General features: G+C 39.9%; 1 protein-coding gene across 1 annotated transcript in view; it reads left to right on the top strand.

The window, feature by feature from the left end:
- LOC127575007 (glutamate receptor ionotropic, kainate 2) overlaps positions 1 to 15,411 on the top strand; it is a 358,965-nt gene that overhangs the window by 272,972 nt on the left and 70,582 nt on the right. Inside the window, exon 12 of the mRNA XM_052024597.1 lies at positions 1,731 to 1,954. Within this exon, the coding sequence (XP_051880557.1) occupies positions 1,731 to 1,954 (224 nt within the window). The remainder of the gene's footprint in view (positions 1 to 1,730; positions 1,955 to 15,411) is intronic.

Here is a 15,411-nt window from a genome sequence, read left to right as displayed (position 1 = left end):
GTAATCTAAAATAATCTCTTTCACTATCAATAACGCATCCTAACTTTGTGTCATCCGCAAACTAACTGATCAAGCCTTGTGCATTTGCATCCAAATCATTTATATAAATAATGAATAGAAAGGGTCCCAGCACCAACCGTTGGTGTTGGGACCCTTGCTATTCATTATTTATATAAATGATTTATTTATTCATTATTTATATAAATGATGCACACCACTAGTCATCGGCCTCCATTCTGAGAAACAACCTTCGACCATCACCCTCTGCTCCCTACCTCTGAGCCAATCTTGAATCCACCTAAATAGCTCTCCCTGGATTCCATGGCACCTAGCCTTCCAGACCAGCCTGCCATGCAGGACCTTGTCAAAGGCCTTGCTAAAGTCCAAATAGACAACATCCACTGCCCTACCCTCATCTATCTTTTTGGTTACCTCCTCAAAAAACTTGAAAAGGTTTGTCAAACATAACTTTCCAAGAACAAATCCATGCTGACTCCTCCTAATCAGACTCTGTCTATCCAAACACTGGTCCTTCAGAATTCTCTCCAGTAACTTCCCCACTGCTGATGTTAGGCTGACCGGCCTGTAGTCCCCTGGATTGTCCTCGCTACCCTTCTTAAACAATGGAACAACATTAACCACCTTCCAGTCTTCGGGAACTTCACCAACCCCCCCTCCCCATGCTTCTTCTCTTCTTCCCTTTCCAAGCCTATCTCTCTTTTTTCTACCCCCCCCTTTTATTTTCCTTTCTTTCCTTACCTTTGACCCATCCCCCAGTGGATCAGCTCTCCCCTCCTCCCCCGCACCTGCCTATCACTATCTCTTACCTGCATCCACCTATCACCACATTGTGCCCACCCCACCTCCCCTCTTTTGTCCACCTATCACTTCTCTGCTTTTCCCTCCTATGTATTGGGCTTCCCCATTCCTATCTTCAGTCCTGAAGAAGAATCCTGACCCGAAACGTTGACCGCTTGCTTTTCTCCACGGATGTTTCCCGGCCTGCTGAGTTCCTCCAGCCTCATAGTGTTTTTCGTTCTTCAAAAGCAGGTTATATCTTTGTTTAAATCTGTGAGAAGAATAAAACAAGATTATTTTGGAAACCATATAACATTCATTCAATTACTATGTGCAAAATAAAATATCTTTTGGAATCCAAATGTGTTCCAGAACTACATGGGCTGCCTCTAAGTAAGGAGATCACAGTGCCTACTTATGGTGTGGTACAGTAACCAGTGTACAGAGTAATAATTCAAGCCCTTGATCTGTGAGTTACACTATCGGTTAACTTGATTTAGGGCAAGCAATGGTACATTCTAGATTGATGAGTCCCCAAGGTCTGCTTAAGGAAGTGACTAGTAGTATTGAATCTCAGAAAATCTTCCGGCGAGTAATAAATTCTCCAGAATCCACTTCTGATAATACCTTAAGTATAAATAAAAGTCCACTCTGAGTCCTTGTGAACAAGAGATTCAATGCACAAATGAAACACATTGTAGAGTTTCTCTGGGACAAACTTTTTAATGTTATACTTAATGTTTGACTTCAGCAATATCATTTATCAATGGCTGTACCAATTGCCAAGACATTGTGTCTTTGGTGTTGGACCTATTAAGAAAATATTGCAGCTCATTATTCAACAGTTCCATAACCAATGTTATATTGTGACAGTGCATTACTTCTGCTGACACACTAACCAGATTTTCTTTTTCTTTTCCTTCTGTCCACAGAAAGCTGATCTTGCAGTTGCACCCCTGACTATCACCTACGTCCGAGAGAAGGTCATTGACTTCTCAAAGCCATTCATGACTCTGGGAATAAGTATTTTGTACCGAAAGCCCAACGGTACAAACCCTGGCGTTTTCTCCTTCCTGAATCCTCTCTCCCCTGATATCTGGATGTATATTCTGCTGGCTTACTTGGGTGTCAGTTGTGTGCTGTTTGTCATAGCCAGGTAACATGATGCCTTCAGTGAGTTTTGGCAATGCCACTATGTTTTTGCAAATGTTGTCAAAAGTCACTGATTTTTTTTTGTTGATTTTTTTGTCCCTCTTTGTTTTAACACCTCTGTGCTGTTTGTCATCCCTGTCTGAGATAAAATCTTGCTCATATCGGGGGAGGAAAAGAAAATGGTTTCAGAAAGACATTTTTGACTGGGTTTCTGGTGCAGATAAGTATGTTAAACCAGCATCTCTTTTTTAGTCCCCCTACTGTGTTGCTGACACAGTGTAAACGATGAATGCTGTCCAGAAGAAAAATGAAGGCAGTTAATTGAATTTTACACATCACACCGTTTCACTGCACACATGGACTGAAGCATAGAAAATGTGGTTTCACAGAAAACGTCTTAAGAAAGACTATTAATTAGTCATAGCAGGGTTTTTTTGTGTGGACAGGCATGGTAGTAGAGAGATGGTAGTTTATCATGCAGCGCTGCAAGTTAGGCTAACTAAGTGCCCATCCCCCACTGTTACCAACAAATGCTTTTCACCTTGCTTCAAATGCATGTTCTTGAACATGATATCACTGCTGCAGTTATATACTGCACCAGCCAGTGCAGTACTTACTGCATTTTTAAGATTAATGTGAATAGGGAGCTGTGATTTATATTACAAAGTGGGAAAGTACAGGAGCATAATTTGTGCTAAACTGCACATGTGAGACACTGCTGTCTCCTATCTGCCATCAAATTTTTCTGCCATAAACAATTATACTTGAGGAGATAGAGGGGAAACAGCAGGATGTCTAAGGCTTGCACCTTTACATTTCAGATTACAGTGCAATGGGCTGAGCAGGTTTCTATCAGACTTCAAAAAATAATGTTTGAAAAGGGCACTTAGCATCTTGGTAAAGAGAAAATCATTCTTGCAGCAATGTCTGCCATTGCTGTCCTTTCAGCACCAGAGTGTTGCTACTGTATCTGTAGTAGCTTTCTGTATGAAGAGATTTGAGCTCATATAATAGCATTGTTTATTGCAAAAGTACATCATACATTTTTGTAATGTCGTCTCCAAGAAAGAATCAGCAAAATGAACCAATCTTTTGCTGATATCATTATCCAATTAGAACTAAAATTATTATGTATGTGCTTTGCTTGTGGGGGAGAGTGGAGGGGGTGGGGATGTTGTGTGAGGAGGGGGAAAGTGTGAGAGAGGAAGGTTTATCCTACAGTATGGTAATATTTAATCATACCTTTTATAATGTTATGTAAAAAATAGAACTGCAGTATAAAGTCATACACCAGGAAACCATGTGGATGCTGGGATTTATAAATAGAGGAATAGAGTGCCAAAGTGGAAATGTTATGTTGAATCTGTACAAACCAAGGAGTGTCACAACTGGATTATTGAGTCCAATTCTGGTCACTATGCTTTAAGAATGATGTGGATATCCAGGAGAAGGTTCAATGAAGATTTGCTGTAACAATTCCAGGGATGAAGGATTTTTGCTGCAAGGATAGACTGGAGAATCTAGGGTTCTTCTCCTTGAAGCAAAGAAGCTTGAGAGGAGATTTGATGGAGGTGTACAACTAGTTTAGAAAGGAAAAATGCGAGAATTTGTGACAAATATTAACATTTTGAACCTAACATGAAGGGAGATGTGATGAAAAACTTGAGAGAGTAATTATCTGGAGTTGCCTTCCTGAGATGGAGGTGGAAACAGAATCAATCAATGCCTTCAAAAGAGAATTGGATAATAACATGAGGAACAGTAATTTGCAAAACTGCAGGGAAAGAAAAGGGAACTGAAGGGATTATTTGACTTGGATCTGGCATAGCTGGATGAGCCAAATGGCCTCCTTATGTGGCATAATAATTCTAGGATTCTATGAAGAAAAATCTTGCACTTATCTAGCTCCAATTCATGATTTTGGGCTTTGCCAGTGTATCTTACCATCAATGAGATACTTTTGAATTGTTATCAATGTTGCAATGAAGAAAACATGGCAGGCAATTTATATACAGCATGGTCCACAAAATAGCAATGTCATGATTGCCAGCTAATTTGTTGTAGCGTTGTCAGTTGAGGGATAATTATTGGTTGGGATAGCACTGGTAGACTTCCTGTTCTTTGTGTGCTGAGATCCTGCACATCTACCTGAGTGTGCAGACATGACCTTGGTCTAACATCTCTTCCAAATGAGTGCACCTCCAAATAGGAAAATGACATACAGTTTATGATTTTAATTAAGTTTTAAAGATTTTTGGGTTCATTCAATTAGATTTTGAGGTCTAATACTAGTGAGAATTGGCATATGGCAAAGAGGAGAACCTATTTCCGTATAGTCATCATTCAAGGCTATATATTTCCCATTACTTAAAGTAAAATGTCTATAATTATTTACATGAAAAGCAATTAAGGACATGCATTAAGTAAAGACAAAACCATAATTTACATGGGTAGATTTTTCAGTGTTGGAAATTACTACACTGCATTCACTGCATTCATTCCAGGATTTAGAGTATCATTGTTTTTTTGTAATTAAATTTATGAAGTAGCAGTGGATCACTAGCTATATGAAGTAAGGAGTATAAGAACTAGCAGTGTGAGAGTAGGCATTACAGAGCAGAAATATCACTCTTAAGGCAGTCCAAGAACTGAAATCTTGCAAGATACTATAAGGGTACTGGGACAAACTTGTTGACTGTTGCAATATATTTTGGGATTTGAGTGATTTTAATTCCTCTGGTTGAAACTCCATTTGTATATTTCTACCTTGATGTCTCATTGTGAAATATGCTGCATGGTGTGGAAGGCAATGTTATTGCCTTGTGTAGCTGACACAGACAGGCATTATCTATCCTCACCTAATGTCCAAATGTTATAGAGAAAGGATTCAATGTTTAGGGTGATGGACAGAATGCCCAATCAAGCAGGATTCTTAGTCCTGGATAGTGTCAAGCTTAAGAATTGTTGGAGTGGCACTCATCCAGACAATTCCTGACATGCTTCATGGACAGTGAAGAGCTTTGTAGGGTGTCTGAAGGCAAGTCACTTGCCATGGGATTCCCAGCCTCTGACCTGGTTGGGTGAAAGACAAAGCTTATGGATATGGCACTACTACTACTGCAGAGGATTAAAGTTACATAAAATGTTTAGAAGGACATTCAGCTCAACAGCCAGACGAGCCTGCTCCCACCATACATTCATGTTGTTTATTTTCACAATGTGGGCATTGTTGGTAAGGGCATCATTTATTGATCATCCCTAATTGCCCTCAGAAAGTAGTGGTCAGTTGCCTTCTTTCATTACTGCACTCCGTCAGTGAAGGTACTTCAGGATTTAGACCCACGAGCAATGGAAGAGCATGGATATATTTCCAAGTCAGGATGGTGTTTCAATTCAAACTCGACTTTGTTTAAATTGGTAGGGAGCCTGCCTATTGGATGTGCTACCTGTCCTTAGGTGTAAAGGTAGCAGTTTTGGGAGGTAACTTTGAAGGATCCGAGATAACTAACTGCAGTGTACCCTGTAGATGGTATACCCAATATGCCGGTAGTGGAGGGAATAACATACAATGTAGAACAGTACAGCACAGGAACAGGTTCTTCGGCCCTTAACAACATCCATGACAACCATTATGCCAATTAAAACTAATCCCATCTGCCTGAGCATGATGCATATCCCTCCATTCTCTGCCTGACCACGTGCCTGTCTAAGTGCCTCTTACATGTTGCCATTGTATCTGCTTCCACCACCTCCCCTGGCAGAACATTCCAAGCACCTACCACTCTCTGTGTAAAATAAAACTTGCTTTGTAAATCTCCAAAGTGCAACACCTCACACTTGTCCAGATTAAGTTCCATCTGCCATTTCCCTGCCCACATTTCCATCTGGTCTATTTCCTGCTGAACCCTTTGACAACCTTCCTCACTGTCCACAACTCTGTCAACTTTTTTATCGCCTGCAAACTCAGTAATCAGCCCAGCTGCAATTTCATCCAAATCATTTCTATATATCACAGACAACAGAGGTCCCAGACCTGCTCCTTGCAGAACACCACTTTTCACAGACCTCCAGTGAGTATAGTGCCCCTCCACCACTACCCTTGGTCTACTGTGGCCAAGCCTGTATGCTGAGGTTGGAGGATGAGGTGCCAAGCAGGCTTCTTTACTGTGTCTCACTTCTTGAGACTTATTGAAGCTGCACTCATCCAGGCAAGTGGAGAGTATTCCATTGCACTCCAGATTTGTGCTTGTAGATGGTGAAGAGGCTTTGGGCTGTTATGAAGTGAAACAGGATAGCATGCCTCTGATCTGTTCCCGTGGCCTGAATATTTATGTGGCTGATCTAGCTGAGTTTCCGGTCATTGGTGGCCCCAAATGTGTTGGTGCTGGGGTGGGGGTGGGGAGGTGATGATAATGCCATTGAATATCAAGGTAGGTGGGTAGATGCTCTCTTCCTGGAGATAGTCTTTTCCTAGTACCTTTGTGGCATGAATATTACTTGCCACTTATCAACCCATGCCCAAATGTTGTCTAGGTCCTGCTGCATGCAGGCATTGACTAGTTCATTTGCTAAGGAACTGCAAATGAAATTGAACATTGTGCAGACATCAGCAAATATCCCCATATCAACATTATGATGGAAGGAAGATCATTGATGAAGCAGCTGAAGATGGTTGGGCCTAGGATGCTGCCCTGAGGTACTCCTGCAGTGTTGTCCTGGGGCTGGGATGATTGACCTCTGACAACCACATCCACCTTCCTTTGTGCAAGATATGACCCCAACAGTTGGAGTGCTTTTTTTCCTTGATGTCTGATGACTTCAGTTTTGCCAGGGCTCCTTGAAGCCACACTTGATCAAATGCTGCCTTGATGTCAAAGGTCGTAATCCCCACCTCACCACTGGAATTCAGCTCTCGCCCCATGTTTCTATCAAGGCAGTGGTGAGACCTGGAGCTGAGCTGAATGGTTCTGGTGAAACCCAAACCAGGCAATGGTGAACAGGTTATTGGATAGTTGGTGCCGAAGTCAACTTCTAGTTGGCCTGAAGTTTCCAAGACCCCATGTTGCACTGAGGAAGCCCTGCCTCTAAACCACCTCTGAAAGCTTTCACAGCTGTTTTCAAATGTTGGTGACATTCAGAGACATTTAACAATAATTAAAATTAAAATATTTAAAAACTGTTAAAAAATGAATAAATAAAATTAGCTAAAAATACTGAGATCGATTAATAAGTAATTAAAATTGAACCAAAATAACTTAAATGAATGTAACCTCCCTTCCCTTTTGCTTTATTACTGCAGTCATACCAACCTCATTGAAATCAAAGGGGTCACAGATTTTCCTCCAGGATGCGAGAGGTGATTTTTCCTAGTGGTCCACCACCAGACTACATGTGGGATTTGGCAGCAGAGCACACTGGTAGATTCAATATTCCAAATCTGTCAGTGTGTCTGGGATTTCAATGTTTGACAATGCATGTCATAAATTTGCTTCTATTTAAGTGGGTAAATGGCAACACTTCCATTCAGAAACCATCAACGATCACTCCCAACTTCCCGAGCAATGTTAAAACTGGCAGGGATTGAAAACTTCAAAACTATCCAAGAAAGACTAATTTCTATGAACTCTGCATTCTAAGTTAAAAATTAATATTCCATGGTTATTATTTTGTGTTTAGTGCACTCAAATAGAGTACACTGTAAAGATATTGTTTAACCTTTACTTATATTGCCTGATCATCTGTTAACAGAGCTGAAAATCCTCTCCCAACAAATGTCAAATGATGTTCATGCCTCTTGACAATGAAAATATTTTGATCAATATTGTGGACCAGTTTAAGACAAGGGAAAAAGTATGGTCCATTGGGCTCTGAATTCTTCCTTTATATTGAGGCTTATTATCTGTACTTATGTAACAGGCAGCCATTTCCACCTGTGTCATTATTTTCCCGGTTAGTTCATGTGCAGTCTTCAATAATGTAAGAATATAGTTGCTCCTGATTTCCCTCTTGTAATACTTGAAATGTGCATGTATGCTTGCCACACCCTGGCAGGATTAACTTTGAATGTGAGACCTCCTGCCTGTTGAGTAACTCTCCAGTGGCCCTTGTCTAGGCTCAAATGAACAATGCATACTTAGGCAAGATGCCAGAAGGTCATTGCTGTTCCTGGACCATATCCCAGTATCCCACCTCGTCCATACTAATACACATTTAGTACTCAGGCACTCAGTTGATGAATTAACATTATGATTTATGAAGGAAATTGCAAGAGAGATGTTCTCCTCAGGGAAGTCACTTTGCTTTATTTCAGATTATGCTCGCTGACCACATTGAAAAAGGGAAAAGAGAAGGAAACCTGTCCCGAACTTTAGTAATTTGTCAAACTACCTCTCCTTTCTTTAACAGTTGTACACAATTTTCAAAGGTTGAACTGCATGATATACATATATTACATTGGCCTGTCCCATCAATTAAATCAAAGCTTATTCAATGACCATGCTATTGCACGCCATGGTCATTCTTTTAGCTGGTTTGTCTACAAACAATGGTATCTACAGACAGTGAAACTGAGTCTCTGCTGTTATTCAGTTCTGACCTGTCCATCTCCTTTTGTGTCTGGACCTCCAACTCTGTTGAGAACATGCCCAGGCTTTTATAAACATTGGAGCAGTGCCATGTTCTGCTAAGATGGTTGCTGAATTAACCAGGCCTCTTGCTGGGGGATGCAACTCCACGAAATATCATGATTGATGAGAAAAAAATTCCCGTGGATTTCAGAGCTCTCTTAAAAGAAACTCTAAATTTTTTTTCACAATTCTGGAAAATGATACAAGAGAATGCTTGTTATCTGAGGGGAAATCCATTAAAGACCTTCAATTTTGTTCCCTCAAGTTTGCTCTTATGCTTCTTGTACCTGGTATTCTTCCCGCATCATCATAGCTCTTGATGTGGTGTACCTAGGTTTTGTGATTAAACCCCAACCTGACCCATATTCTAAATCCAGATGAGTAGTGTTGGAGTGAAACAATACTGCTTTTTGATAAGAGATTTATATCTATCGACTTGATTCATTTATAAGAGATTTCATAGCACACTTGACCAATATTCATACAAAAACCAGCACCAAAGAATTACCTGGCTACTTATTTCATTCCATTTTGTACAGCCATGGATTAGCCACCAAATTTGCTTCCAAGAAGACCGTGACTTCAAAAGTTGCCTTTGAATCACTGCATCTTGAAGGTGCGAGAATCATTGAATAAATTTAAGTCTTTTGTGCTGGATTTCAAATCTGTGGACCTCCTACTGCTTCCTGCAATCTTCAGGCATTTTGAATCCCAAATGTGACATCTCATAATCGCTTCCTAATTTCTCTCATTGTTACATTCAGGCTGGAAAATATCTTTGGAGATTTTTGGCCTGAATATGTTATTTCATGGACATGCCATTTAAATGGATAAGCATAATTTTCACCACATTTTTGGGGGAAGTAAGGATTGCTGAACAAAAGCAATTCTGAGGAAATTCTTGACTTTATTGCTTCCAGTCTTGGTATTTCCTTCACTATTGGCTTTTGTTTGGTAATCAGGCATAGTTTCTTGAAATATAGTTTGACTTCCAGCCTATTGAATCAAATGTATATTCATTTTTATTTGTGATAAGCCTCATGCATTCCAGCAATGTGGCAACATTAACTTTGCAGTATGAGAGCATGCAAAGATTGCAATCAGAACACTGATTATTTTTGTCACATAAGCTGTGTCAACCAAGTTTTCTTTCTTTTGTCGATAATTCACAACAGGGCAGATCTTTCCTCCCTTTATACCCTTCCTTATCTCTGTTTGGTGTCATTCAGCATCCTGCTCTGGCAGCAAACCGCCCTTGTCCCCAGACTTTAGTATTGGAAGAAAAGGTGTCATGTTTGACCAAATGGCTTTTTCTTGCTGAATTAACAATCTGGTACCCTTGCAATTTGTATCAGTATGGACCAGTTTGCTTATCACACAGCACATTCATTCTGGAGTCAATTGTTGTTCAACCATGTGAAACTGCTAACCATAAATCTGTTGCTATTCATTCATGAGAATCTGTCAGTATCCAAGTTTGCTGTCGCATCCTGTAGAGGAAGGTTTCATTGAAGAGACAGAACCTACTTGCTTTTCTAACCTCAATACCCTTATCATCCTCTTGCCATAGATTTAATTTCTTTATCCATTCACTCATTCGCAGACCAACTTCTTAAGCACTTCCTAACGCACAACCGCAAAATAGTAATTAAGGTTTGATTATTTTAAGGCATTGTCACTTAAGGATTATCTTACCCTGTTGGACAAGTAAAATTTAAAATTTAGACTTGCTTATAATAAACCATTGCAATATTAAATCACCAGATGGGCCAACAGTAAAGATACAAATGAGATTTTGGCTGCAACTCTGTTTAACCGTTTCCATTCTGGTCCATTATATTTTCCATAGTAACAAACAATCTGCTGGAGGAATTCAGCGGGTCGAGCAGCATCTGTGGGGGAAATGAACTGTCGACATTTCGAATCAAAACCCTACATCGGGATACAGATGCTGCTTGCTGCACTGAGTTCCTTCACCGGAGTGTTTGTTTCTCCAGATTCCAGCACCTGAAGTCTCTTGTGTCTCGATATTTTCCATAGTTATTGTCCATAACTTAGTCTTCCATGTTGTTTTCTCATTAAAAATGTGCTCACCAGATAGTGTTAAACTTCTTCACATGTAAGTCTAATCACTGTGTGTTGACAAATTACTTGACTGCCAAGTGGGGTAGGGATTTCAGCAAGCATATTTGTTTATCATTGCAAAGTGCAAAACTGAGCTAATTTTTCCCTTTTTCTGATGCAGAAAAACAGAGGCCAGTTGGAGTGTCATTGCCCCTTCTGGTTGCGCTGAGCTAACTTACACAGAAATGGATCTTCCTGCTCGGTATGGCTAAGTAGAATACGGAGTAGTGTAGGAACAAAATTAAATGTCATTTTACAATGTCAGTTCTGAAATGAAAAGTATTTTAATACTTATTTCTTTCATGCATTGACTGCCAGAGAAGGGGGTGAAAGGAGCTTTTTATATATAGGCAACATCGTGGAGCTAAGTCAAAACTGGTTAGTCTTGTGGAAAGGGAGAGGTAGCATTGGCTGTAGTGAGGTAGAAGAGCTTCTGCAGAAAACCCTCCATTGACTCTCAGAGGCCACTCATTGCAGTGAAAAGTTCCCAGGTTGTTGAAGGCCATTCATCACAACCCAGGCTATCACTGCAAGATTGTGCGAGTTCTTTGAGGAATGTATCCTGAGCCCGATCATTTTCAACTGCTGCGTCAATGGCCTTCATTCCATCATAATGATCGTGAGTTATTTGAGGATGGTTCCACATCGTTTACTCCATTCACTATTTTCTCTAATAATGAGATGGTCCAGGCTCAGTGCTGGACTTGGATAATATCCAGGCTTTGGCTGACAAATGTGCCAAATGTAAACCATCTAACATGAGCAAAAGTCAAACCAGCCACTAACTTTTAAAAACAGCACCATTACCTATTGCCTTCTTTATCACAGGAGCACCAGTGATCTCAGACATCTTACTAAGTGAGACATATTAATTACCACAGCAATAAGAGCAGAGAAAAGTCTGGGTTCCCTACAACCTGGTACAGTTTTTCACTCTTCAAAGTCATTCTGCTCTGTACAAATCTCTCAACAAGATACAAAGCTATAGTCAACAGAAATTGGCTACCTAACACTTACCAGGGTAGATTCTTTGGAAATCCTAAAGAGGTTTGACATCATCCAGGTGGCAATCTTCCTGAAACATTCAGAATGAAGTCCCAACAGCATTTTGTTTAGGATAAATGAAATAACATTGTAACCAGAATTGCCTAGATCCTGATTAAGGAATGTTTTAAATGTTATGGTACTACCTTTAATTGGAATGTACTTACATGCCAGGAGTTAGAAAAACAAGAAGCATAAAGTTAAGCCAAGATAGTTTACATTTTACATTTCCTGGATTAATGAGTTTCTTACATTTGTAGACAGAGGAAATGGCTGAATGAGGCAGTTGTTCAGTCAGGGGGTGAGCTGATGCACTTCACCTGGGGGAAAGTCTGTAGAATTTTCATTCTGAATTGGGTTGGAACTAATTCTCAATTATCCTTGAAGATCCTCAAAGAACATATCTATTGTTATTTTAGAAAAAAATCATAGTTGTTAGGCTTTTTGCAATGTCAGCATTTATTGTTTCTCCTGAAAAGGTGATGATGCACCATTTTGTAGTTCAAAAACTATTTTGTAGTTTCATACAACTGAGTGGCTTGCTAGGGCACTGCAAAAGCCAGTTTAGAGTTAATGTGGGACAGAAGAGATATCTAAGTCATGTTATGTAAGGATATCAGGCTTCTTCCCCAAAGGAATAGTTGTGACTTGATGGATTTTCACAACACTTCTACAAATAGATGACCACATTTTTTATAGCAATTTTATATCACCAGATTTAAAAAAGAAATAGTTCAGATTTCCAAATTTCCGTGAGGGGATCCAAGTACACTTTCTCTGAGAGTTTTAATTCAGACCTCAGGATTACTGATGCAACAATCAAAGCAACCCAGAACTCTCATAGTCATTGGAACCCTTTCTTTTACCCTAATGGAAGAGGCACAAAATCATGAAATAACGAAGGAATTAAGAAGTCCTTCGAAGATGTATTTTCTTGAAATATTGGATTGCTCAGAATCTTATATTTATGTGCATTTAACATGTTATGTTAGATTAACTTAAGTGATATTCAGTTTAATTTCTAAACTACAAGAAAAAAATTGCTTAATGTAAAATGGACATTACCATTAATTCCTGTTTTGAGATAATCTGCTAACTAGTTTCCTCTAACTCCATCAGTAAAGGAATGGTGACCTCAGTCCAAGAAGAAACAATGAGTAAATCACAGGAAACTGATGATTATCAGAAAGCAAAAACTGTAGATGTTGGAAATCTGAAACAAAAACAGAAAATTGTGGAACTAGCAAGTTAGATAGTAGAGGGAGAAACAGAGTTAACTTTTCATCAAAAAAAAGGAAAAGTCATACATGTTTTATGTTGCAAAGAAGGATGAGAGTGGTGAGAAAACAAAAGGGGATGTCTCTGATAGGGTGAGGATCAAGAGGAACTGAATAATAAAAATGGTGGTGGTGAAGACATGTTAGTCAATGCTGATCTGAATAAAGGAGGTCTAAAAAGAAGGAACCGTGTTCTGTATGTATAACATTATAGCACAGTTCAGGCCCTTCGGCCCACGATGTTGTGCCAACATTTTATCCTGCTCTAGTATCTATCTAACCCTTCCCTCCATTTTACTGTCATTCATGTGGCTATCTAAGAGTCTCTTAAATGTTCCTAATGTATCTGCCCCCACAACCTCTGCCGGCAGTGCCTTCCACGTACCCACCACTCTCTGTGTAAAAAAACTTACCCCTGACATCCCCCTTATACCTTCCTCCAAGCACCTTAAAATTATGTCCCCTCGTGTTAGCCATTTTCGCCCTGGGAAAAAGTTTCTGACTGTGCGTTCGATCTATGCCTCTTATCATCTTGTACATCTCTATCAAGTTACCTGTCATCCTCCTTCTCTCCAAAGAGAAAAGCCCTAGCTCACTCAACCCATCCTCATAAGACATGCTCTCCAATCCAGGCAGCATCCTGGTAAATCTCCTCTGCACCCTCTCTGAAGCTCCCACACCGTTCCTATAATGAGGCGACCAGAACTGAACACAATACTCCAAGTGTGTTCTAACCAGAGTTTTGTAGAGCTGCAACATTACCTTGCAGCTCTTGAACTCAATACCCTGACTAACAAAGTTCCAATACTTTCTGCTGCTGTTAGTTAGGCCATAGTTCCAAAGGCTCATAGTTCCACTATTGTTTTTTCCTCTCTCCCCTGTATTCATCTCCATCTGTTTGTATCTCCTTCAGACAGATCAGCTGTGGTTAACAAGCCCTCAGCACCCTTTCTCAACTAGCACCACTATCATTTTTGTTATCTAGTCCTTCTTGGTCCCCATCCTATCACAGATATTCCCACTGTTCTCTTCACATCTCCTCTTTCTCTGAAACTTAAAACATGTTTGATTTCTATCTTATTCCAGTTCTAATGACAGGCCATTGATCTGAAAGTCTAACTCTGTTTCTCTGTCCACTGTTACTGCCTTGCCTCCCAACTATCTTCAAAAATTTCTGCTTTTATTTGAAATAGTGATATTCCTTAAAATTGATGTTGAGATACAGACGGGGATGGTACTGCTGAAGTAGTCTTGTTAAGTTCCTATAATGTAAGATGCCATTGGGGTACACTACACAGTACAGTCCCAATACTCTGGAGAAAAAGAAGTTGGATGTTGACAGGAGTGTCAGTCCAATAGCCTGCAAGATTTTGAATACTGCTGAATTTCTTGAAAATTATTGTGACTGTTATTGGTGACTGTTGAACGTCCGAAGGGTCAGGAGGTGAGCTATTTGCTCTAATGTAGCCAGACTCTGTTCTAGTCTTATAGCTGTGACCCTAATGTCCTCGATTCGGGTCATCTTCTGAGTCCCAAAATGCTGATCATTGCACACCATGTTTGGTACTATCAGCTGGGATGAATAAGCAATAGTATTGCTATTGAAGGTGAAGAGAAGACAGCTAGGCTCTCTCTTATACAATGGGTTCGTTACACAGAACTTTGTAGCAGATGCCACTTGTCAGCTGTAGCCTGGAGCATATCCGGGTCCTGCTGTTTGCTTTGTGCTGATGTCAAAGTCTACTGCTGCTGCCATGTGCTGTTCCATTATTGGAGTTGAACACTGCAGCAGTGTCAGCAAATACCGCCATGCCTGACCTTGTGATGGAGGGAAGTCATTGATGAAGCAGCAGAAAGTAGTTGGGCCATAGACACCTCCCTGAGGAACTCCCTGAAACATATCCTGTGCTGTATAATTTTAATATCAGATGAGACCAAGGTTTTGTGTCTCTACTGATTGGAACAGCCAAAAGATAGTGACGGAATGAGAGGATCAGGCAGAAATGACGAATGAAAAGGCAGAAAATGGTATTTAATTTGAACTAAAAACAGTATGGAAATATCAAGTGCTTGTGCCATATGCAATGCAGAATAACACCAATTAGTAGTCATTCATAGCCAGTGGTAGGTTATCACAGGCAGGGTCCTACCATGAATGCCTCTTTACAAAACCACTTCAATACTATTGGAAACAGTTCTATCACCATTTAGATGGTGCAGTGAAGAGAGAAAATCCAAAGATGGTTTAGAAATGTAGCATTTTATATATAAGATTATTTCCCAATATAATTTAAGTAAATTCCACCCAGATTATTTGAGACCAAGTTAGTTGAATTAAAGTTACACTTAAAGTAGAGCAAGTTACAGATAAAGAAGTTTGAACTGTGTAC

This window comes from Pristis pectinata, chromosome 10, assembly GCF_009764475.1.
Source record: "Pristis pectinata isolate sPriPec2 chromosome 10, sPriPec2.1.pri, whole genome shotgun sequence".
Classification (NCBI taxonomy): Eukaryota; Metazoa; Chordata; class Chondrichthyes; order Rhinopristiformes; family Pristidae; genus Pristis; species Pristis pectinata.
The sequence above is the reverse complement of the archived record's forward strand: the minus strand, read 5'-3'. Positions and strand labels throughout refer to the sequence as shown.